The sequence below is a fragment of the Physeter macrocephalus genome, chromosome 8, assembly GCF_002837175.3.
Source record: "Physeter macrocephalus isolate SW-GA chromosome 8, ASM283717v5, whole genome shotgun sequence".
Lineage (NCBI taxonomy): Eukaryota > Metazoa > Chordata > Mammalia > Artiodactyla > Physeteridae > Physeter > Physeter macrocephalus.
In genome coordinates this window covers 50,740,501-50,765,771 of record NC_041221.1, presented here as the reverse complement: position 1 = coordinate 50,765,771, position 25,271 = coordinate 50,740,501, and the positions used below count along the sequence as shown (strand labels likewise).

The 25,271-nt window shown below is 39.9% G+C and overlaps 1 protein-coding gene across 1 annotated transcript in view; it reads left to right on the top strand.

The window, feature by feature from the left end:
* Window positions 1-25,271, top strand: part of PLCXD3 (phosphatidylinositol specific phospholipase C X domain containing 3) — a 203,189-nt gene that overhangs the window by 150,321 nt on the left and 27,597 nt on the right. Inside the window, exon 2 of the mRNA XM_024127611.2 lies at window positions 1,990-2,698. Within this exon, the coding sequence (XP_023983379.1) occupies window positions 1,990-2,698 (709 nt within the window). The remainder of the gene's footprint in view (window positions 1-1,989; window positions 2,699-25,271) is intronic.

The following is a 25,271-nucleotide window of genomic DNA, read 5'->3' as shown; positions in this document are numbered from 1 at the left end:
GAGCTCCCGGGGGGGGCGGTGTGGAGAGTGACCTGTGCTCGCACACAGGTCTCTTGGTGGCGGCAGCAGCAACCCGAGCATCCCACACCTGTCTCTGCTGTCCGCGCCGACAGCCGCGGCTCGCGCCCGTTTCTGGAGCTCCTTTAAGCGGCGCGCTTAAACCCCTTCCTCGCGCACCAGGGGGCAAAGAGGGAAGAAAAGGTCTCTTGCCTCTTCGGCAGCTCCAGACTTCTCCCGGACTCCCTCCCGGCTAGCCGTGGCGCACTAGCCCCTTCAGGCTGTTTTCACTCTGCCAACTCCAGACCTTTCCCTGGGATCCGACTGAAGCCCGAGGCTCAGCTCCCAGCCCCCGCCCGCCCTGGCGGGTGAGCAGACAAGCCTCTCGGGCTGGTGAGTGCTGGTCGTCTCCGATCCTCTGTGCGGGAATCTCTCCGCTTTGCCTTCCGTACCCCGCTGCCGCGCTCTCCTCCGAGGCTCCGAAGCTTCCCCCTCCGCCACCCACAGTCTCCGCCCGCGAAGGGGCTTCTAGTGTGTGGGAACCTTTCCTCCTTCACGGCTCCCTCCCACTGGTGCAGGTCCCGTCCCTATTCTTTGTCTCTGTTTATTCTTTTTTCTTTTGCCTACCCAGGTACGTGGGGGGATTTCTTGCCTTTTGTGAGGTCTGAGGTCTTCTGCCAGCGTTCGGTGGGTGTTCTATAGGAGAAGTTCCACGTGTAGCTGTATTTCTGATGTATCTGTGAGGAGGAAGGTGATCTCCGCGTCTTACTCTTCCGCCATCTTGCCTGCTCGTGACCTCACATTTACCTTTAAAAATTATTTAAAAGAACTTTTAGGTGAAGATCCTCTGTAATGTTTCTGAATATTTTTTTTAATTTTTAAATTTAATTTTATTTATTTTTTATACAGCAGGTTCTTATTAGTTATCCATTTTATACATATTAGTGTATATATGTCAATCCCAATCTCCCAATTCATCTCCCCACCACCACCCCCCGCCACTTTCCCCCCTTGGTGTCCATACGTTTGTTCTCTACATCTGTGTCTCTAAAATTAAAATGAAATAATTTTCCTTTATTGGGTCCAATGATATTTTAAATGGCACTCTGTACTTACAGGCAAATCATACACGTGTTCATTGCTACATTTCTGGAAGTTTGATATTTGTAACTGCCAAAAATAAATAATTAAATATGTTCTCCCTAGGAAGAAATTCTTCTAAATTTGGAAGCAACTCCAAAGAGAGCATTCACTGTAGAGAGGAAATATCTGTGAAGAAAATAGTCTACTAGTTAATTTTTAAATACTGTCAGTTGTGTTAACTTGCAAGAAAAAAATAATTGTTTATTCAATATGTAAAAAGTACCTGACTTCATCTACATTCACAATTGCCCAAATGCAGGGTCAAGAATGATGTTAAAATATCAGCAATTGTACCGTCCTCTTGCCTTATTTCTCCCCTCCTTTATTTCCATGACCTCTTGTGCTTTCCAAAGTGCAAGAAGTAACACTGATCATCTACCTGTGAAAAGGTCTTCTTTATTCATTGAAACAAGCCCTCTAGGTTTACAATCAACTAAAATAGAGGGAAAGGGCAAGATTGTAGACAAAGTATTTGGGAATTGGTGAGTTACAATAAATTCTACTTTATGAACGGTCACTTACAACACCTATATGGAAAACCAATCCTAATGAATATATTAAATTCTTGGTTTACAGAAGTAGAAGATGATCTTTTGAATTTTAAAAAATTGATTAGTTGGGATTTTTTTCTTATCATTTTACAAACCATTTGGTCAGTTGAAGTCCTCCGTGTACTATACTAGGTTATAAAAAAAGACCCTTCTAAGACATTCGAATGTACTAGGTAAATATTCCTTAGTATTTCCTTTGGCTCATTTGAGGGAGAGATATGGACATGGCAAGAGGAAAAGAAGTTGGGAAGGACAAAGGACTGAAATGTAACCACATTGTGCCTTGTTATTCTTCTAGGATCTCATGATTCCTTCAGCTTCTACATTGACGAAGCCTCTCCAGTGGGGCCTGAACAGCCAGAAACTGTCCAGAATTTTGTCTCTGTGTTTGGAACTGTGGCCAAAAAGCTGATGCGGAAATGGCTAGCCACTCAAACCATGAACTTTACTGGTCAGCTAGGAGCTGGGATCCGTTATTTTGATCTTCGAATTTCCACCAAGCCTAGAGACCCCGACAATGAACTTTACTTTGCTCATGGTTTGTTCAGTGCCAAAGTCAATGAAGGCCTTGAGGAGATCAATGCATTCCTCACAGATCACCATAAGGAGGTAGTATTCTTGGACTTCAACCACTTTTATGGGATGCAGAAGTATCACCATGAAAAACTCGTCCAAATGCTGAAAGACATCTATGGAAATAAAATGTGCCCAGCAATTTTTGCCCAGGAAGTGAGTCTAAAGTACCTGTGGGAGAAGGACTACCAAGTGCTGGTCTTCTACCACAGTCCAGTGGCTCTGGAAGTACCCTTTCTCTGGCCTGGGCAGATGATGCCAGCACCCTGGGCCAATACCACAGACCCGGAAAAACTGATCCAGTTTCTTCAGGCATCCATCACTGAGAGAAGGAAGAAGGGATCATTTTTTATATCTCAGGTGGTGCTGACCCCCAAAGCTAGCACCGTGGTCAAAGGGGTGGCCAGTGGTCTCAGAGAAACGATCACGGAAAGGTAAGTGTCCTTAAGTTATCAGGGGAAATTTTTAAGTAATTAAACCCAAATTCAAATAGTTAATAAGTGATGGAGCTAATTCACACCCATGTGAGTTAGTTTCCTAGGGCTGCCACAACAAAGTGTCACACGCTGGGTAGCTTAAAACAAAAGAAATTTACCATCCTTCAGTTCCAGAGGCTAGAAGTCTGAAATCAAGGTGTCAGCAGGACTGGCTCCTTCTGAGGGCTTAGAGGGAGAATCTTTTTCATGCCTCCGCGTTAACTTCTGGTGATGGTGGGCATCCATTGTGGTTCTTAGCTTACAGATGCATCACTCCAGTCTCTGCACCCACCTTTACATGGCATTCTTCCCTGTTTCTCTGTCTTCTCTTCTTATAAGGACACTGGTCATATCGGATTAGGGCCCACCCTAGTGATCTCATCTTAATTTAATTACATCTGCAAATGCCCTATTTCCAAATAAGGTCACACTTACAGGTACTGGGGGTTAGGACTTCAATATGTCATTTTGTAGGACACAGGTCAACCCACAGCACCATGGTTTTTGTTTGTTTGTTTTTACCACGCCATGCAGCTTGCGGGATCTTAGTTCCCCAACCAGGGGTCAAACCTGGGACCCCTGCAGTGGAGGCACAGAAGGAGTCCTAACCACTGGACTGCCAGGGAATTCCTGCACCATACATTTTGACCCCATGTCCAGTTATCTTTTCATAGCACTCCTTTTCATATTTGCATAGCATTTTATAGATTACAAAGCCCTTTCTCTACTGTTTTCAGAGTATTTTCACATACTTGATTCCATCTGATCTGCATAACAGTCTTGGGAAGTAGATACTGTATAACAGATAAAAATTAAAGTTCAGAGAAGTGAAATGTTTTGCCTAAAGCCACTTGGACAATGAATGATGAAACAAAGACTCAAGCACCATTTTTCTCAAGCTGTATTCTATGCCTTTACACTACATTATTAGCAAGAATCAATCTCCAGAGAGTAGGCATTCCATTGGTCAAGCCCAGACATACATGTAGGGTAGTGGTCACCTGTGAGGTGTAATTAGCAATCACCAAAGATCTTTGTAACTCATTCCCCTGATACAACATGTAACATTGTACATATCATTTATGCTTTTGAGTTAAAGTATTAAACAAGGCAAACATTGAAGAACAAACACAATTCCTATCACACCTTTTATTTTTAACTTTAATTGATATTTTGAATTATGGTAAAGAGGCAGAGAATGAATGTTTTGCACAAGGTCTTGTAGGGAAAGACAAGAAAATGAGGAGAAAAGGTTCAGAGGTGAAAATGCTGTGGGTCGCCTTTAGAGGTGAAAATGCTATATGGTGGAGAATGGCAGATGAAATTTGTAGTGGGGCAGGAGCACATTTGCAAGAAGGCTAAAAGCCTTCTTGCACAGTCTAGAGGATATAGTTAATGAATTGTACAACTTAGAGTGATGAGAGATTAAATTATAATGATCTAAATTTTACCATATTAAATATAATAAATCATAACATATAAAAGAGAAAAAAATGTCGCCATCACAGGTGAGGTGGAGGAGGGCTCTGGGGTTGTAGCCGGCACTGGCCAGAGCTTAGGAACTGGCACTGAGGGTGGCTACAAGCCAGGCTACAGGGAACATCATCCTGTGAGCAATGGGGAGCTAGAAAATGATATTTAGTGGTGGAGTGACTTGACCAGATCTGCATTTTGGGTAGATAATTGGTGAAGCATGGAGGGTAGATGGAGTGGAGAAAGTAAGCAGTTAAGAGGTGCTTGGAGCTGTTTTAGCAAGGATATGCAAGCTAAACTGAGGAAGCGAGAAAATGTAGAAGGGGACAGTATGCGACAGCAAAAGTTGGATGACTATTTAGCTATGTGATGTGAATGAAAGAAAAGAGGGGAGAATAAAGTTTCTTCTTGAGAAGTAGAATGAGTGATGGATGCATTCACAGAAGCAAGAAACAAAGATACAGGGACTTGGGGAGGACAGGGGGAAGATACAATCAGGATTATGCTAAATTTAAAGTGCTAGAAAGGCATCCAAGTAGATCCAGTTGATCATTAGGAATATAGGTTAAACTCGTTTGGGGGATACTGCATTTTTTGGCAACGAAAGCCACAGGTCCTTGGAGAGGAAGTATTCCTCCATGCAAAATTATAACTTCCTTCTGTTATTCAGGTATTTGCTGGGATCTCCCTGTTCTTTCAATTCAAGTAAGATCCCCAACCCTTACTGGGGATCCTCACTGTACACTCTATGCAAGTGTAAAGCCTTCCCTAAGATTTCCGCTGATGTCTAGATTTCTTACATTCTTAGGGGAGCCCTTGTTGCTTCTGGATTACATAATTTTATGGATTGATTGTTCCATGTGGCCTATCCATGTCCCACCCTCTATAACCTGAGACATGAAACTTGCTTCTTGCTCAATTTCTATATAGTGGTTTATTTAGACTTTACTGAAGAGGTGAGCATAAAAGGGAGGTTTTATAATCCTAATAATGTAGATGACTTAAAGTTGAATTTTAGACTCATCTGGAATTACAAATCTCCCGACCTGGAATATCTTCTGATGACATCTGTACCACTTTTCACCCTAGACTCATTCTCTGACTGAATCCTCTCCTCCACCCCCTTCCTGGCCTTTTCTCATCTGTTTTCTTCCCCCAACCCCATATTGTGGTGGAGACGCTACAGTCTCCTCTAGATTATTGCACCAAACTATTCACCTCTCTCCCTGGCCCTAAACCTACATTCAGTTAGTCCCATCAACGTATTCATCAGAACAAGAAGACTTTTTCTTTAATAGAAACACTTTCTATAAAAATTAATTGTTCTCATAAATAACACCTTACATACTTAAAAATGAAGGAGTTATATACACATAAGAATGTGTTGTTTTCAAACCTACCCCATAGAGCCTCCAGGTTTTGAGGAAACCCCAGTAGAGGTGGGGAGGGGACAGGAGGGGCCTGGGGGAATGGCTGACTCTAATTCTGTTCATTCTTGCTACACCTTTAATTTAAAAAGCTTTACTTCTAACATTTACATATTGGGCATGAAAGGAGTCTTCCCTTCCAGCTTTACCTTCTGTTGTACAGTTCTATGCTTAGGAAAACACTTTTCTGTACAATTTGCCTACTTTGCATTTGGCCAAGAACCATATCCTGACTCCATACCTGTGTAGGGAATAGCCTTTGGGAAGTCAAGAAGGAAAATCTACTCAAGGAGTAAATGACTTTCATTTTTCTCTCTTATGCAATTTCATGCAATAGGACTTTGCAAGTTCTACGTTGAACTGCTTTTTGGTTACTTATGCTTTCGTACAGCATTACCAAAGTAGGATTTGTAGAATAAAGATCAGATAAGCTAGGAAAGTGTTGAAAATGATAATATATATCTACACAACTCTCCCAAAAGATTCACAATGCACATTAGCATATAAAGGGCACTAACAAGTATTTAAGTGAAGAATCCTATTTAATTTTAACTAATACAATGTTTTCCAAGCACTTGATTTTTTTTTTCAGATAACACTTATTAACAGCCCATGGAATTAATTTTGACAAAATGTCCTCAGCCATCTGCTCTAATTCAGAACCTTTCACTTGCCTCTGGCTTATATATATGGAATAGTAGAGTTTTACCAGTGAAAAGAGAGAGTGGGAAAAGAATTTAAAAAGTAGAAAAGAAGACTCTATAGGTAGAGTCAACTATTTTCTCTCTAGGATTATGCAAATGACTTGCAAATATATCCGAACCTGGCCATGATACTTGTGCTATAAGCATTCTCAATGGAGTTTGTCTCAGTACTAGAAAGCCTCTTTTTTTTTTTTATAACATCTTTATTGGAGTATAACTGTTTTACAATAGTGTGTTAGTTTCTCCTTTACAACAAAGTAAATCAGTTATACATATACATATGTTCCCATATCTCTTCCCTCTTGCGTCTCCCTCTCTCCCACCCTCCCTATCCCACCCCTCTCGGTGGTCACAAAGCACAGAGGTGATCTCCCTGTGCTATGCGGCAGCTTGCCACTAGCTATCTAATTTACATTTGGTAGTGTATATATGTCCCTGCCACTCTCTCACTTCATCACAGCTTACCCTTAAACCAGTTACAAAACCTGTATTCTGTGTATGGTGTTAATGTGAAATCCAGAGGTTTGGTTTGGTTTGGTTTGGACATATTTCAGCTTTCTGGGTGAGGCCTATAGGGAAAGGTCATTGTCAATCCTTGGATAATGCCTTGCAAAGGTAACTTATTACTCCTGATACAGGTAGTGAAAAAACACTTGACTCGCCTAAAATATTTCTTTTCTCTTCTCACCAAGTGATGAAGCCCACAAAAAAGACTTTTACTGTCACTTTCCTTTTGCTGTTGTGCCAAAGCTGCTCACTGAGAAAGTCCTTTGCCACCAAAGGAGAAGTCACTAGGCAATGCTAAGACTTTAGTATATTTTCATTTGCAAAATGTGGAGTTTCAATTCAATTATCTCCAAGATCCTTTCCAGTTCTAAAGTCCTACAATCCTGGATTTGACTAGTTTCTCTATAATTTTTCGTTATGTCTATATTTGGGTTAACAAAACTCTGAGCACATGAATTTAGAAAACAGTGTTTAAAGATGTGGGTGGCTTTCAGGGAACTAAATCCAGCCTGGATTTAGGTACCGTAACTTTCAATCTGGCCACCGGTTCCAAATACTGCAGATGAGTTCTCTACATTTTAGCAATGCCGAAAGACACAGATTTTAATTTCTTAAAGACCTATTTTTAATTTATTTTTCAAACACCAGCTTTTGCACCTCACCCCCACGGAATTCACACGTTCTTAAAAAGAAGGTGTGTAACTTGAGTCAGGTCCTTCCCTAATTTGTGGAAATATATTAAATTATAGGTTTTCTTAGTTAAAAAAAATTCAGCTAGACCACCTGTCAGAATATTTAAGGAGCAGTGCATCTTTGTAAGTAAATTGATGCCGAATTAATTTAGAAAATGTTTATACAAGTCAACAATTTATATCATGATTATGATGATAATGGTAATAGTAATGATGATTTATTAAGTGCTCTATGTTTAATACTATGCTAACTGCCCTGCCCATTTATTCTCATGATCACAGTCATTGTCTTGAGGGTAAGGAAGAAGGATGTGGTTGGTTTTTAATAAGCACCAATTTTATCCAGCTGGGGAAAGGGAGGCAACTACATTTGTTGAGCCCACTTTCTGTGCCAGGCACTGTGCTAAGTGCTTTGCATGAATTGTATCCATTTAATCCTCCCTGCAGCCTTGCAAAGTAGGCATTACATCCATTATAGATGGAAAATGGAGCCTGAGAAATGTCTAGTACCTTGCTCAAAAGTCCCAGATTAGTTTAGCAAAGGCAGGATTGTTATTTGGGTCTGACTCCAAGTCCCATGCTTACTCCTGCAAATTAGGTGAAATTTACCTTTCTTAGCAATGTGTGCATGTAATGCATTATTTGTCATCTTGGAGGGCAAAGTCAGGTCTAGGCATTGGGAAGGTAAAGTATACTGGAGGTGGGGTGGGAAAGACTATGAAAGAGCAGATCTGAAGTGTATGGCTTTGCCTCAAGATAGCACGCTGGCAGGGTTCCCCTAGGGAAGCACTGCTGTTGAATAATAAAAAGGAAGGGAACTTACAGGTGACCTGCCTCAATCCTCCTTGCCTTGTGCCTATTGCCCATGTCACTGTTTTCCATTTAGTAAGGAAACTGAGTCCAGAGGACCGCTAAAATGTCACCCAAGGTCACAGAGCTAACTGGCAGCAAAGGTGGAATCATAATCAGGTCTCCCGGCTTGCAGGCAGATTCTGCCCTCCATACTTCAGGGAGGGATGAGGACAGAAAATGGACAGGAAAATGAGGGGGTCCAGGGAACATCAGGCTGCAGGGAACAACGTGGAAGGGCGAACCAGCTGTCAGACTGCACTGTGTACAACATAACATTGTGCCCTGTAACCTTGACTAGAGTGGTCAGAAGTTGGGCCTGGGGGTGGACCACAGATTTTGTTCAGGGCAGACTTCCCTGGGTCCTATGTCTTTCTGCTTCACAAGCACAATAGGCTATTTTTTCCTTTCAGTAGGGACACATCCCAGCTCACAGCAACTCCCCAAACAACACTTGTGCTGCCGATTTACCCTGTCAGTACACTGACCCATTTGGTGGAGGGCTGGGCTCCGGGAAGTTGTTCCCCTGCAGCACCAGTCATCCTAGAAGCTTTGGGGAGCCAAGAAACACCACACTGAGGGAGTGTGACTCAGAATGGTTCAAAGACAGCTACAGGTGACATCAATCTTCATGACGGACAGCTTTCTGGCTCCGCCCCCTAGACTACGCCCGCAAATAGGTCAGCGCATTAGTAGAGCTGGTCTGCTATCATTCTATTCAGTAAAAGGGAAAACTGCTTCTTTGGGCTACATATGCCTAAGGAGAAAGAATATCAAGTACATTATGGAAAACCAGCATTAGAATAATCATTGTTTACAAGATGCTTTCATTGTAAGATTCATTTTTTCAACATATATTTATTAGAGGCTTCATTTGTTCAACAGATGTTATTCCCAATTTGCAATTTAGAAAATCAAAGGTCAAAAAGGCTAAATAGGGCTTCCCTGGTGGCGCAGTGGTTGAGAGTCCGCCTGCCGATGCAGGGGACACGGGTTCGTGCCCCGGTCCAGGAAGATCCCACATGCCGCGGAGCGGCTGGGCCCGTGAGCCATGGCCGCTGAGCCTGTGCGTCCGGAGCCTGTGCTCCGCAACGGGAGAGGCCACAACAGGGAGAGGCCACAACAGTGTGAGGCCCGTGTACCACAAAAAAAAATGAGAGGCCGCGTACCAAAAAAAAAAAAAAAAAAAAAAAAAGGCTAAATAGTTTGTTCAGGTGGTGGTGTGAGCCAGTGCTGGTATCAAATCAGAATCTAGATCTTTCGCAAAAACTCTAATTGGAAAAGATACGTACATGTTCATAGTAGCACTATTTACAATAGCCAAGACATGGAAACACCCAAGTGCTCATCAACAGATGATTGGTTTAAGAAGATATGATACACACAGACACACACACTGGAATATTACTCAACCATAAAAAAGAATGAAATATTGATATTGCCATTTGCAGCAACATGGATGGACCTAGAGATTATCATACTAACTGAAGAAAGTCTGACAGAGAAAGACAAATATTGTATGACATTACTTATATGTGGAACCTAAAAAGTATTACAAATGAATCTATATACAAAACAGACTCACAGACATGGAAAACAAACTTATGGTTACCAAAGGAGAAATGGAGGGAAGGAGGGATAAATTGGGAATATGGGATTAATAGATACAAACTACTATATATAAAACAGGTAAGCAACAAGGATTTACTGTATAGCACAGGGAACTATATTCAATATCTTATAATAACCTATAATGGAAAATAATCTGAAAAAAATGTATATATATAACTGAATCCCTTTCCTGTACACCTGAAGCTAACACAATATTGTAAATCAACTATACTTCAATTAAAAAAAAAGAATCTAGGTCTTTTGAACCACTAGAACAAGGAGTCTCGCTTGTAAATCAGAAGGAAGCTCCAGAAAGCATTCTTTTCCCTAGCCCAAGGCTTGGCAAACTGGAAGTGCTTATGCCACCCTCAGAGGTTATTATTCATGAATCGATGCTCAAAGAGTTTCATTTCTAACGTACCCCAGGTGAGCCTCACTTTGAGTAGCCCTGCTCTTGTCTGCCAACAAGCTGTACCTGAATGGCCCCCACCAACAGATGAAATTGGTTTTAAATAATCTGGAAAGAGAGTCAACCCCAAGATGTATCAGACCCCTCCCCACCCCAGGTTCAGACAGTTCTTCCTTAAATCTAAACCATGACTCCTCTACCCACAGGCCCTGCCAGATTTAAGTTCAAATTTGCTTGTCCTATCACTAAGGTAGAGCTTCCCATCATCGATTTCCAAATAATGGTCCTCTGCTATTCTCTCCCATGTATCTTCTCTCCCATGTCACATAGCTCGATCCTTGGATTACTGTGCTTCAGAAGCACAGGGAAATGCTCTTGGGAGGAATTCTTTGTTCCCCTGGGCTCTAAAGCACACCCCATGGAAGAAGGCTTAGTAACTTCCAGACTCAGTGTCTTCCACCAAAACCAATAAACATTTCAGCACCAATTAACATCACAGCTCTTTGCAACCCAATGGCCTTCCCAGCCCTGATTTTAAGCAGTAAAGAAAAAAGATTCTGTAATAGCTTCCAACCCTGAGGCTGTGTGACAGAAGAGTGATTTTAGCCTGGGTCATGCTGGGGTATGGATGGAAGGAGGGTTGTCTTGTAACTCTCTCTTAACAACTTTTGAACTAAGAATTTTTGAAGCAGGCATGCACATAAAAGCTCTTGCTCTCCTTCATTCTGCTGATGTTGTAAGATTAAAGTACAGGCAAATGCGGATAGGAACCTTTCATTATCTGTAGCAAGAGAGTCAAAGACTAGAGAGAATTGCCAAGCTATTGAGAGGTCAGATACCCATTCAGTGCCTGGTGAGTGTGTGTGTGTGTGTGTGTGTGTGTGTGTGTGTGTGTGTGTGTGTGTGAGAGAGAGAGAGAGAGAGAGAGAGAGAGAGAGAATACATACACTTTTCTAAAAAGCATGGAAGCATGGTTTAGGATAGAGGTTTACTCACTTTAATAAATCTCTCTGGATCTCAGTTTTCTTATATGGAATTGCTGGAGTTTAATATCTGAAGAGGAACTAACCTAGTATGTAGCTGGCGATGGGGCTAGAGGGAATAAAGATGAAGTGTCTAGGCAGCAGGGATATTTAGTCAACCAGGTCATGGCACAATAGTGTGCGGACTTCAGGCAGCAACTTAGGGAATGGGGAGTTTGTTTGGGTTGAAAAGAGCTGTGACATGAACTGTCAAGTAGATGAACAAGTAAGAGTTTTCTGATTCAAGAAGTAAAATGGACTAGATCTGGACAGCCCAGACCACATTCTGAGGCTGTGAGAGGAGGCCTTTGGGAGGCCACACACAATGGGAACCACGAGATATCCCAGTGAGAGAGGGTGGAAAGGACTTCTTATAGAATCAAGGTTTAGGTTGGTGACTTGGGAGAAGGTTTAAAGGAAGCAGAGGTCCTCTTTAGATTGGATGCTGTCAGGGCAAGTCTATAATTGGGTATCTCAATATGTCTTATCTATAAGACTAGAGCGATGATAAACTAATTGGCAAAGAAATCAAAGTTGTTCATTTTAGTCTAGAGAGGTCAGTGTTTTGTATTTTGTAGGTTATATGGTTTCTGTGCTCAGACAAAATTACAAAATATCCTTTTTTATCTCACTTTCTCATGATCTCAAGTAATCTTGTCTGAGGTTGGTATTCTGGGAGATTATGTCCAGCAGGAGGAGAACTTGGCCTAGTTGTGAGAGTCCGGCCAGCTTCCAGATGTCAGGACTTGCTTTTAAATTTGTTTTCATTCACCCCTTTTCAGGGCACTTATTTCCATTTGGTTTGAAAATTTCTGAGGTGAATTAGGCTTTACATGTTCTTTTTCTTTGTTGTTCTTTTTCTCATTAAAACAATTGAGGCTGCATCTATGCAGAAGCCCAGATCATGTTGACAATGAGGCAAATCAAAGAGTTGGTGAAAACTTAGCCCAGGGCTTATCTACTAAAATGCAAACTCTTCAGATTGAGTCATATAGACAATCAACTTTCTCTGTGGTCTTAAGTTTCTGACCATCTCATTGGGCAAGGTTGGAATTGATTGACAAGTATCAGGAATCCTGTGTGGTGGAGACCAAAGGAGTTGAGACCAGGAAAAAAATGTGAAAACAAAGCATTTTGTAAAGGGAATTGCTGATTCTCTAATATTGGTGAACATTCCAACTTCCTTCCCAAGGTTTTACAACTCATTCCAGGCAGAAAGTAGCAGAAGATGAGATGGCCAGCTATCATATTTTCAACCAATTTTTTTTCTTGCCCATTTTGGCAGCAGGAGATGTATTTTTCTTGGCCTTGTTTGAATGAGTGTCTTGGCCTTGTTTGTGCTGGGTGTACTTGCAAGACACAGCTTTGGGTGACTGATCTATTAATTACCAAGAGTGATTCCAATAAGTATAAGTGCTTATTTAAGTGAGGTGATATAAGCCAACATTTCTCTGTCAAAAGTGTGCCCCACCTAACAAAATTGTTGCATAAATCTCAAATAACTTTCTAACACCACTCTACGCAATGACATTTCAGTTTCTAACGTATCACGTTCAGTTGATAAAATGTTTTCTTTCATAATCTTTTCAATGTAATAACAATTTAAAAAAAGCTGGGTATATGAAATTTTCTCAGAATATCTGGCCTTGGAGGACTTCAGAAGAAAATACTGCATGTATAAACTGAAGCCATTAATATTTGGCTTTATTATATGAAGTACAAATCTTCTGGCTCTTGCTCTGTATGTCTGGGATTGTAGCCTATTGCTAATTAACTTATTTCAAAGTACTAAAAGTAATTCGACAAGAATAGCTAGAGACTTGCTTGTCATAATTGACTTTGTTTTTCAGAAATCACAAGTATAGTTTGAATTTTGGCTTTAAAATATTCCTTCCTCCTACCCCCTGATCACTTATTTCCCTGTGGCCTCAGCTATTAAAAGAGAAGAAGCTTACAAGTTGTTTCTGGAGCTGTGACATCCTGTCTTGAAGGAGTGGTATGTGGCAGTGAGATTGTAAGGTGTGATTTCATTAGTGAATGCTAAAAACACAGGCTGCCCTTTGGAAATATATGTGAGATTTGGCCAATGTAAAACTTAGCGAATTCACCATGTAGCTGCTGCTTATCTAGAATACTAAACAGAAAACCTGTTGCCTATATGATTTAGCTCAGGTTCAAAAATGCACCAGTCATGAAAATAAATAACACCATAATGTTGTAAAAAGTTATCCATGAAAATACATCTTTCAGATTTTTTTACATTCATTTTGAAAGGGTTAATTTATATTGCCTGTTTCTCCAAAAAAAATACTTGTAATAAGTAGCTTGTCTTGAATAGATTGCAGGGAAACTTGGTTGAGTGCAAGGTTCAGTCTAAGTTCAATCTGTTAACAGAGACCATATGTGGATTCAGGGAAGTCATGATGGATCTGTTGCTAGAAAATAGCCAGGAAAATTAGTTTTATTCCCACTTCAGTTTTCAATGTATTGATTAGCAGTTAAGGGGGTTATGCGATGAACTTGACTCTTACTTCCATTTACAAGCAGAGCAGGCTGCCATGTGCATACCTACATGCTTCTACGAGACATAGGAGAATTTCACACCTTTCAGGCACACACAACTCATTGCCACTGTGTGTTTGCACTTCTCCCATGTGTCCAGGCAGCCTCCACACCAGATATGGCCAAGGACTCTTGTATCATAAAGAAAGGCTCCTTAAAGCCGTGAACCATGGGCAGGGACATTTTGATGTTTCCATGCCATGGGCTGTGCATACAAAGGCTCTTTCAGTGAGCCACCATTTTCTGCTCCAACTAGCACGAGGTAGGCAGCTTTAGGCTTTAAATGTGTGTGTGTGTGTGTGTGTGTGTGTGTGTGTGTGTGTGTGTTGAAAAGGGTGAGAGAAGTAATTAAAATAAGTAGAAATCTAATCTTGTCTCAACACCTGTGAGAGTACATTGCTTTATTCCTGCTCATGCAGGAAGGAAGAGGTTTTTTTTTTATTGAAATATAGTTGATTTACAATGTTGTGTTAATTTCTGCTGTACAGCAAAGTGATTCAGTTATACATATATATACATTCTTTTTTTAATATTCTTTTCCATTATGGTTTATCAGGGGATATTGAATAAAGTTCCCTGCACTATACAATAGGACCTTGTTGTTTATCCATCCTATATATAATAGTTTGCACCTGCTAATCCCAAACTCCCTATCCACACGTCCTCCAGCCCCTTCCCCCTTGGCAACCACAAGTCTGTTCTCGATGTCTGTGAGTCTGTTTCTGTTTTATAGATATGTTCATTTGTGTCATATTTTGGATTCCACATATAAGTGATATCTTATGGTACTTGTCTTTTTCTTTCTGACTTACTTCACTTAGTATGATAATCTCTAGTTCTAGCCATGTTGCTGTGAATGGTATTATTTCATTCTTTTTATGGCTGAGTAGTATTCCATTGTATATATGTACGACAGCTCAGGAAGGAAGAGTTTTACATCCAGTGTTTCCTTATCTTCCAATTGAGGGTAGAGGAAAAAATGCTCGAATACCCAACATGGAACTTTCTCACCTAGTTTCATGATTGTCCTGGAATGAGCATTTACATTCTTTAAGCTTGCTCTAGACCTCATTTCTTCTTTAGTGTTTTTCTTGAGGTGTTTCTTTGGTGGTTGTACTTGGGAAAACTTTTTTTCTTCCCCAACAGTGCATGACTTATCTCTGTGATTTTGGGGGGCTTTTTCTTCTCTAATCCTTGCTAAAAATTCAGACAGAACTTAGATATGGTGAGGTGGAGAGGAGAAAGAAAGTAATATCACCAGTTGGTGACTAGGATGTTATTTATTCTATGTCATTAAAGAATTTTAATTTCTCTTTTTCAAAATGAACCAAAGCATTTTTTCCCAGGGTCCCAGCATAAGAATCCATCCATTTATTGAGTCAGCCAGTTCCTCGACAACAACATAATAAGACCCTGCAGTGCGTTGGGCATGCGGACAAGAGAGGCATGGTGTAGAGTCATAGAATTTTGCCTCATGATCTTTGCCCTTGGTTTGCAGGGCAATCTCCTTGGCATGTGAGATTTACATGAGACACAATTCCAGAATGGTATAAGACAGAGTGCAGCTGCGTACTAACATTTCGACCTGTAGCTTTCATATGCCGGAGGGGCTCAAAGAAAGGAAAGATGACAAAAGTGACTTCTCTAATATCTCAGGACAATAATACACTGAACTTTCCTGCCCTTTACCTTCCTCAAACAATTGTAATATTTTGCTCAAATTTCAAGAGCACATCTATTTTCTCTACTTAAATGTGATCTACTTTTGTGGTTGTCCAATCATTGACCATTGAAAGTAGTAAAAAGCATCCTTTCTAAGGTAGAAAATTATGCTTGGTTTGGGGGCTCTTTCCAGACAATAAGGTTCAGGTTAGGCCAACGAGTGAGAGTTTCATTGAGTTTGAAAGACCCAGCCACAGACATTCAACACTTTGTGTCCTCACTGGTGTTAGTGACAACTGTTTATGAGAGAGAGGGGGAAAGCAAAAGCATGATGTGAAAGTGTTCTCTTTTGACCACAAAATTCAGCAAATCCTCTGAGAAAATTTGGTAACTACATGTTACATGTTTTAATTTACAAACCTCAGGTGGAAGAGAATGCTTTTAGGCTTGACATTCTGTCCTATACAACGTATATGCCAAGATATATGCTTTATTTTCAAAGTTGCATACCAAACCAAGTACATTCCTTCACTTATTGAATTGACAACAGGGGAGCCACCTTTGGGACACCTGAAAGACAGTTGAGAAGCAAACTTTTGACACGTGTGGTTGGCCTTTGCCCCGTTTTTTTCCTCTCTTCTCAGTTTTTCAGTGAGGGGGACAATTTTATAGCAACTTGACAAAACAGCAGAGCAGGAAGTCCCAGATGTTCTGGCTCCAGCTGTCTCTAAGAGCTAATAATATAGGGTGGGAATAGCACAGCTCTCTAAAGAGCACACACATTTTAAGTTGCTTTAATTTTCCTGCCAATTAGAGTTTTAAGATGCCAAATACATCTCCAGGCAACCTCTGTGACAATTTAGTACTCTTTGGCAAAGGAGCCTAAGGCAGAGGGAAATGTTCAAGTGGCAAAATAGCATGGAACAAATTTACTCTTTCATCACCAAAGAAGAATTCATGTGCATCCTTTCACTTATGGAAACAGGGGGACATGGGGATATTAACACTGATACTAGTGAAGGCTACCAAAGAGCCTGGGAGTCAGAATTCTCAGCCTAGAGCAGGGTTTTTCTCTCAGCCTCAGCAGAACTGACATTTTGGAGAGGATAATTCTTTGTGGTGGGGGGCTGTTCTGTGCACTGTAGGATGCTCAGCACCGTCACTGGCCTCATCTGCTGGATGCCAGTAGCACTTCCTCCCCTCCCTCCCAGTCATGACAGTCAAAAATGTCTCCAGATATTGCCAAATATTCACCCTTCAGGGGTGTATGTGAGAAAAAAAAATCTCCCGCATCCCCCCGGTTGAAAACCACTGGCCTAGGGCAGCCACCTACACGAAAGGTCTTGTGATAATCACTTCTCCTGAAGCTCAGTTACTTTACTTGTTAGATAGATGGTACCAACTGCCCAGGGATTAAGGAAACATAAAATATTTAGTTATATAGCTTGTTTTTTGTGAAAATGAATATGCCAAAATGTATCCGTTTTCAGTGTCTGCTGCCTTCAGATTAGTCACCCTGGGAATTTATTCATCCATCCAAGTGATACTGAAGAAATTTAAGAATAATTTTAGCGAGGGGTAAATCTTGATCCTTTCAAGGTGAATTGGTTTTTGAAACTGCCTAAACTCATTCAGAGCCAAGTAAATAAGGTGGGTGAGCAAAGCTGATGAATGCTGTTTGGAGACAAATCCAAGTGGAACAATAATGAGGTTGATTTTTCTTATGTGCCTTGTGAACATATTCTGAAGGCAAGTTCAATAGAGGAGTCATAAAAAGATTTTGAGTCTCCTACCATTGATGGGTTGAGTGAACAATCATCTCCACAGGTAACAATTCTGAATGATAGCTCACTTTCAGCTTGTAAGTTTGGGGGTGTTTTTATAAAAAGAAAATCTCACTACATTGGAGTCATACTTCATAGAATAAGATTAAGAGAAAATGTTCTTGGTTTTTGAAAAAAAAGTTTTTCCTTAAATATATTTATTATTATTTGTATTACTTAGATAAAACGATAGATATTTACAAAACTTTTACTGGGTCTGTGCTAAGTTCCTGCACTTCAGATTGACTATGACGCAGACCCTGGTTCTCAAGATTACTTTCTAGTAGGGAGACATATTCATGAACAGTTTATTCCAACAGTGTAGTAAGTGCCAAGATAAATCAGAAGCAGGTGTTTACCTGGTTTCTCAACCCAGCACTGCCTCTTACTAACTAACTGAGTAAACTGGAGGAAGTCAGTTAATTTTATTTGCCTTCAGTTTCCTGATCTTGTACAGAGAAGGCATTGCTAACCTTTGTCCTCTCTTCTAGCATCAATATTCTGAGCCTATGGCAACAGTGACAATTCCCAAGTGCATATGTATTACAGTGTTTTGTAAGGGAAATCTAATCATATAGTATCTAAATATTAACCATTAGTTCCATTTGAATCATTACCAAAACAGGACGAAATGCCCCATTAGATGTTCATGAGCAACTGTTGAGAGACGTGACCTGTTACTGATAGTTCATTATTAAAGAATGATCATAAACCAAATGAATTATCCTGACTTTCTTCTTCCTGGACTAGGCAGGGTTATAATGAGCTATATGTAGCTTTGGTGGACCAGAAGTTGCCGTATCCAAGGAAAATGGCAAGCAGTGGGAAGTGAAGTATATAAACAAATAAAATGTCTATATTTAAAATAATTCACAAATTCTTTGTTAAATTAATGTATTATGGAAAAAAATGTAAGTTACATCCATCAACCTAGGTTCAAGTTTGTATGACTTTCAGGCCATCGGTTTCTGACCTCAACAGAATTCTCCATTCTCAACTGTAAAATAACTGACTTGGAGTGAGAAATAATATATTCTAAGTGACTACTATAGACCCGTATTATATGTTCTCATTTTAGACCTCCTAACAAATGAATGATGCAGATATTTTCACTTCTATTTTATATGTGGGGGAAAAAGTGAGGCTCAGCAAAGTAAACCAACTCACCTAGCCTTATACAGTGTCTGTGGCAGAGCTGGGAGTCTAACCTATGTCTGTCTGATTTCAGGGTCTGTGTTTCTTTTTTTTACCCCCATACATACCTCCACCTTTGGAGTTGTCTGTGATTAAGTTCTGAAATTATATAATTCTTTTCACAAGTAAGCCATAGTGATAGTGTGAAAGTATCCCATATTTGCTAACAACTGCAAAATAAAAGAGAAGAAAATGTTTATATCTACTTCCAAATTCAGGGATTTTAAATGACCAACAACTTAAAAGTCCTGTCAGGAGAGTAGCTTTCCCCAACATGTGAAAATGACTTCCAAGGAGTGTCATTAGTTCTTATCCAGAATATTTTAAAATCCCAATGCTTCAGGGAGAGGGGAAAAGGCAATCCAATCTGCAGGTTACCCCTTCGGTCGGTGTACTACCAGACATGCTAACATGAAAATAAGTGTGTTGTTCTGTTTGGTGGCTTGCCCAAAGAGCAGCCACCTCTATCTCTAGCTTTTAACTTCCGTCTGTGAGAGACTTATATATGTTAAAATCAGGATAATTAGTTCAAAATTAAAATAGTCAATTAAGTGAAATATCCATTTTAACCATATTATGTTTGGGTCATATTGTAGTATGTAAAATTGTGGAGAATTATAAGGCAAGAAATTAACTGACAGCCTTGAGATGTGGCTGCCAACAAAGAGCAAACATCTATCCATTCATTTCTTCATTCCTTTATTTGTTCTCCCTCCTGGGAATGAGTGAGGCAGAGTCTCATGTTCATTCCATTAGGGAATCTCACTCATGTTTCCAGTAGAGATGAAATAGCTCAGAGCATTCACTCTGGACCCAGTGCTGGGCTTGTCCTGACTCTGCCACTGGGCCATTGTGTGACCTTTGGCAAGTTCCTTAAACTCTCTGAGCCCAGTTCCTTCTCCATAAAATGGAAAAAACATACACCCGTCTCATAGGGCTATTGTGAAGCATACAGGAGACAATCACCCAAGGTGTTTACCTCAGTGCCTGGCACACCGTGAGTGATCAATAAATGTTGACTTTCATTATTATTATTAACAATAAGTGTTTTGTTAGGACACTCAATGATGCTCTGCTAAATTAAAAGAGTAAATACTCCTCTTTGAGAACTTGATTTCCTAGGAAGAGATTTCATTTTTGAGACTAATTAAGTTTACTTTAAATAGAACTGCATTGTAGTAGAGTTTATCATGATGATTTGGATTTTTCAATACATGTGGGCACACATAACAATTCCATACACTAATTGTCAGATGTTTTGTGGCCGCCTTGTGACAGATATCTTGGGGTTTTGTTTCTAATACTAATATTATAGATTTCTATTATATTTATCATTATTTTTATTTTGCTATAATCATTTTGAGAACTAAGCTGAAGTGTGTTAAGTGATTTTGTGCATCAGAATTACCAGTGGGGCTTTACAATCTACACGTGTCCTTGAAGAAATGGACACCACCTCTTCAGTTTTGTACCCCTAAAATGGCTTAAAATATATATTATGTATTTTGTGAGTAGTTTTGGAAGTCAGATACCATAGAAGATAATAAAAGAGAACTTGAGTTATGTATTCCGAACAAAAACAAAGTTTTCATGTATTAAGAAATGAATTTATATCTGACAAATTCATAATTGGCCAATGCTACCTTAAATTATGACAATAACAATTTTTTAATTGACATTGTTTTCTAAAATCTCAGTCTCTAGTATTTTTCTGACATCTATTGATATATCAATTTATACCAAGGAGCAAAGACTAGCCACAATGAATGAATAGTTTAAATATCTGTTCTTCAGGGATCTGTTGACAGGTTGGGCTGGCTGGATAATGTTGACAAAGCACTGTTCTGAGAAAGACATGTTGTTGTCATTAATCACATTGCCATTATTTAAATACATAAAACAACCCAGCAGATTCTGTTGCAAGTAAGCATATGTCCATCTCGGGGTGAGGTCAAGCATGTCTACATACACAGTGTTGTGATAGTAAAACTGAAAATGGTTCATTAAGTTGATTCTAGGATCTCTGTCACCCTTGGTGACAACTTGGTGTGAGTGGGGTAATTGTGCAGCTAATTCTGGGAACTCATGTGGAGCCCTGGGATGTATGAATTTTCCACACTCCCATGCAGCTCTCCCTGTTTGCCATGTAGCTTACAGTAACACCATATGACCCTCCAGATGGCATGGCCTACTGAGCCTTTCCCATTTTGGCCCCATCAGCAGAAAGATGAGAAGGGAGGATGATTCCTCCTATCACTGGAGGCATGTCCCCAAGAGGTTTTGATAAAGTTTCATAGCATGTGTTTCAAAATACATTAATAGCAGAAAGCTTTGTCCAGATATGATACTCTGTAAACTAGGTTATATGTAAACTGGGTTAAAGTGAGATGCCATTTTCATTCTTAAAAACAGGGATCCACATAATTTGGCAATTATTGATATGCCCAATAATAAGAAACTTAACACTTATGTTAATGAAGGCACAGTTAAAAGGAGTGACCCCAAAGTCAGTCAATAGTAATAGTATCTCAATAATTGCTGATGCCTATGCTTTTAGATCCACACACATGAAAAGACTTACCCAAAGTCATTTACTAATTTTTGCCTAGATCAACATCTTCTATAATCATGCCTAGTTTTCTCCCCACTACCACAAGAGCATCTTTTGGTAATAATGCCCATTATTGTAGTAAATCTGTCAAGGACATCAAGATGCTCAGGTTTTTGGAAGAGCAGTGATTGGGTAGTAAAGATAAACGACCCAGTTTTGCAAACAATCATTTCATATAAGTTAAAAATTGAAGCCAAAGGAAACCATTTTATGTCCAAAGAAAAAAGATACAGTAGTTGGAAAATAAATAAGCCCTGAGGTAGGGTGAGCAGAAGTTATTTTCTTCTCCTGATATCGTCACCTGTCCCAATCCAAGCTCAAGCCTGACCAACACTCCCCCATGCTGACTCTCCATGTCTTATATGCAGCCCGCTCTTGTGAGTAGGGCAGTGCGGATGGGGAGGAAGACATCATTTAGTGAGTAAAAACAATGCAGAGATACACATTTCCTTTCAATGTGTCAAAGGGATTCAAGAACAATCCCTAAGCAGTCTTCCAGCTCCCCTAGCTGACATTGACATCCTCCCCAGGCATTGCAGGGAGAGTTTGGATAGAGTGTCAATGAACATTGACAGTCCATGGCATGACTCTGTTAAGAGTTCAAAAAAAACTGGAGCTTCAGGCTGAAGCAGGAGCATGGAGGTTGCAGTAGATGTGGATTGTGATGGTATTATTTCAGATAAGTGCGTTATTCTAGAGTGATACTTATGCAAGCTGAAAAGTGTTCTAGAGTACATCGTCTCTGTTCTGGCTGGAAAGGTGTTTCCCCAGGTGCTGTGTGGCTCTTTGTAGCTCTGTGTATTTTAAAATACAATCTCCAAAGTCAGAAGAATCATTTACATCACACAATCAAATGTTGGGTTAGGAGTTGCGATATCTAGAACTCTAAGGGTATTTTCTGTCTGTCATAGGTCTAAGAGACTGCTTACTTCTGTACTCTTAGTAGACTGATACCTGGAATCAGGCCAGTGTTAGGGGAAGGAAGAGATGGGGGTACAGTCAGGTCTGTCTTGGAGTAAGCATGGACACAGTTGGGGTATCAGAAGCTTGGTGTGTATCTGTCTGTACTCTGCTAGGAGTTTTTCTTTAGATATATAAACCTGCAATGTATCTGGAGGTAAGAGAAAGCACAGAGTGCATTAGGGAAATAGCGAGGGGTTCTGTGTACTGTAATATAGCATTTGAGATTAAAGCAAGAGATAAGTCTAGAGGAAAAAACAGTGCACATTGTGAAGGGCTTTCCTTTTATTTCATGCTAAGAAATTTGAGGATTTTCTTGAGAACTAATTGAAGCGTTTTATTCAGGGAAGTAATAGTATCAGATTTGGATTTAGTGGAGGGAATGAATTTGAGTGGGAAAATACTACAGCCCTGGAGACCAGAGAGAAATTACCAGACCAAAATCCCCAATGAAGCAGGGACTTTGTCTATTTTTGCTCCTCAGGATCTAGGTACATAACAGATAGTCAAGAAATGTTTGTTGTTGAATGAGGCTGTGATAGTAATTTAGATATCATATGATGATAGACTAAGCTAATGCGAAGGCAGTAGGGATTGAAAGAGGAGAGGTGGACAGAGATTCTAAAGATGTTATGAGGTAGAATCTATAGGAGTTGAACAACTGACTTGTTATAGGGAGGGGGAGGATTTGGTGGAATCAAAATAAAAAGAGAGTTTTCTGGCTTGGATCACTCACGATGCCATTCGCTGAGGTCGGAAACGTTGGATGTAGAGCAGGTTGAGGGAGGGAAGATGCTACTTTGTTTCAGCTATGTGGATTTTGAGTGGTACGTAGGACATCCATATCCTGAGGAGCATAAGGCAACCTGGATAGAAAGGTCTAGAATTCTGGAGAGAGTTCTGGGCTGCAAAAGTATTTGGAGGGGTTACATCACACAGATGGGAATTAAACTATGGGAATCATGAGATTATTGAGAGGGGCAATGAAAATCCAAAAGAAGTCGACAGAACTCTGGCAATCACCAACATTTTAGTTTGGGGCAGAAGAAAAGTGGTTGCAGAAAAACTGAGAAGGGGCCAAAGGTTGGAAGAAAGTACCTCGAGGAATATGGCTTCCTAGAAGCCAAAGGAGAAGATTTCAAGAAGGGGCCCACATTTTATACACTGAAGATATAAAGGTAGAAGAAACATTGTTCATCCATGGAGAAGTTCAAAGTCTGATGAGATGGGAGACAAGTGCATAATACAGAGCCACCAACACTCAGAGTAGAGAAATGAATTATTGCTGAAGCCCAGAGGAAAAGTGCTTCTACCAGTCCCTCTACGCCTAAGTTTCCAACTAAAACTCAGAAGTAGAAGAATCCTGAGCAATTGCTTACTTAAGGAGTGGTTTCATAGCACAACATAACTCTGCATTTTACCTGATAGTTTGTTTACTCTATGTCCCCTTTGATAAAATTGAAACTCCACAAAGGCATAGATTTTTGTCTCTTTTGATCACATTTGTGTCCCCAGTGCCTAGCATGGTGCCTGGCATATAGCAGATGCTCAAAAAACATTTGTTGTATGAATAAAATGTCAGTCATACATCTGGACCAGTTGTGTCCTAACCTCAAACCATATCTAGGAAAGCCTGCTTGTATAAAACTACTAATATGAATTCATTTTCTCGTGTTTGGCTTCTTCCATTGAAAGCTGAATGCTCAAAATACTGGTTTTGACTGAAGTTTCCGGTGTGCTGACTTTAGTTAAGCAAGAGTTCACTGTGTCATGAGGATTATTCAGTGCCTCTAGTAAAACTTCTTAGCATGATGGGCACCGTCTTTAAATCATATGAGAAAATCTTCATATTATCTTGCTCTTTAAAATGTTCACTAAGAGGATTCTCCTTCAGATAGGTTCAACTCTGGGAAGTATTCCGTAGCCAGTGATGACACTATGGGTCTTTTTTCAAGTTAATTCCACTCGTGTAGAACTCTCCTAGAAACTTACCTGAAACTTACAAAGAAAATTCCACAACTCCAAAAGAATGACTTGTTAAAAAACATTTGTCTCATTTTAAGCTCTCTGAACAAAGCATTTTTCAGCTGTCAGGAATTGTTCAGAGGTATGTTTGTTATTTGCTTGAATAAATCAAAGACAGCTGGGTCTTACACATTTCAGACTTACTAGTACAGAATTCTGAATAGAAAAGGTGGTTTGTATAATGGATTACACCTTTATTCTAATCAAGTACATTAAGAAAATTAAGAAAAATAGGCAGATATTTAATACTGGGCTAATTATCATTCATTCATATCTCAAGCACCTGCTTTTCCAGAATTTGCTAGATGTTGTCCATTTAAAGTTAAATAAGACACTGTCTCTGCTTTCATGAACCCAAAGGTTTTCAGGAAAACTTCACAGAGAAAGTGATTTTTGATCTGAGAGTTTCCCAGATGAATCTGAGGGAAAAGAATTTTTGAGACAGAAGGACTACTATATATAAATTGTAGGAGGTGTGAAATAGGCAAGAATGTTCATATTCAAGACACACAGGTGTTTACTGGGTCTTGAACCTAAGTTCATGTGGGAGGGACCAGATGAAGTAACAAGAAGTTTAAAAGAGGTCAGACAATGGGGTGTTTCCCTTGTGTGCCGAGCCTTTTAATTGACAAGAAGACATGGTTCTGTATTTTATAATTTTAAATACATACATGCATAGGGAGAATGTATCTGTGGCTACAGTCCATACTGTGACCAGTTTTATCATCAGTCAAGTTCATTGATTAAAATTCTCAGAATCTGGACATTTGGGGAAGAGGCCATTTCTGGCCTCATTAAGCCCACATAACTTAATGTTGCAGTAGATAAATTAGGTAAAAATGCCTTAGTTCTGAAATCTGATACCAAGAAATTTAATATTCACCATGCCAGAACACTGCAATTATTTTACTTTTTTTCCCCAAATGTCTCCTCAAAAGAAAAATAAATGGCATATTTCTGACATGTTTCAAAGCAGCAAAGTGATGCATGGAAGTTGAGT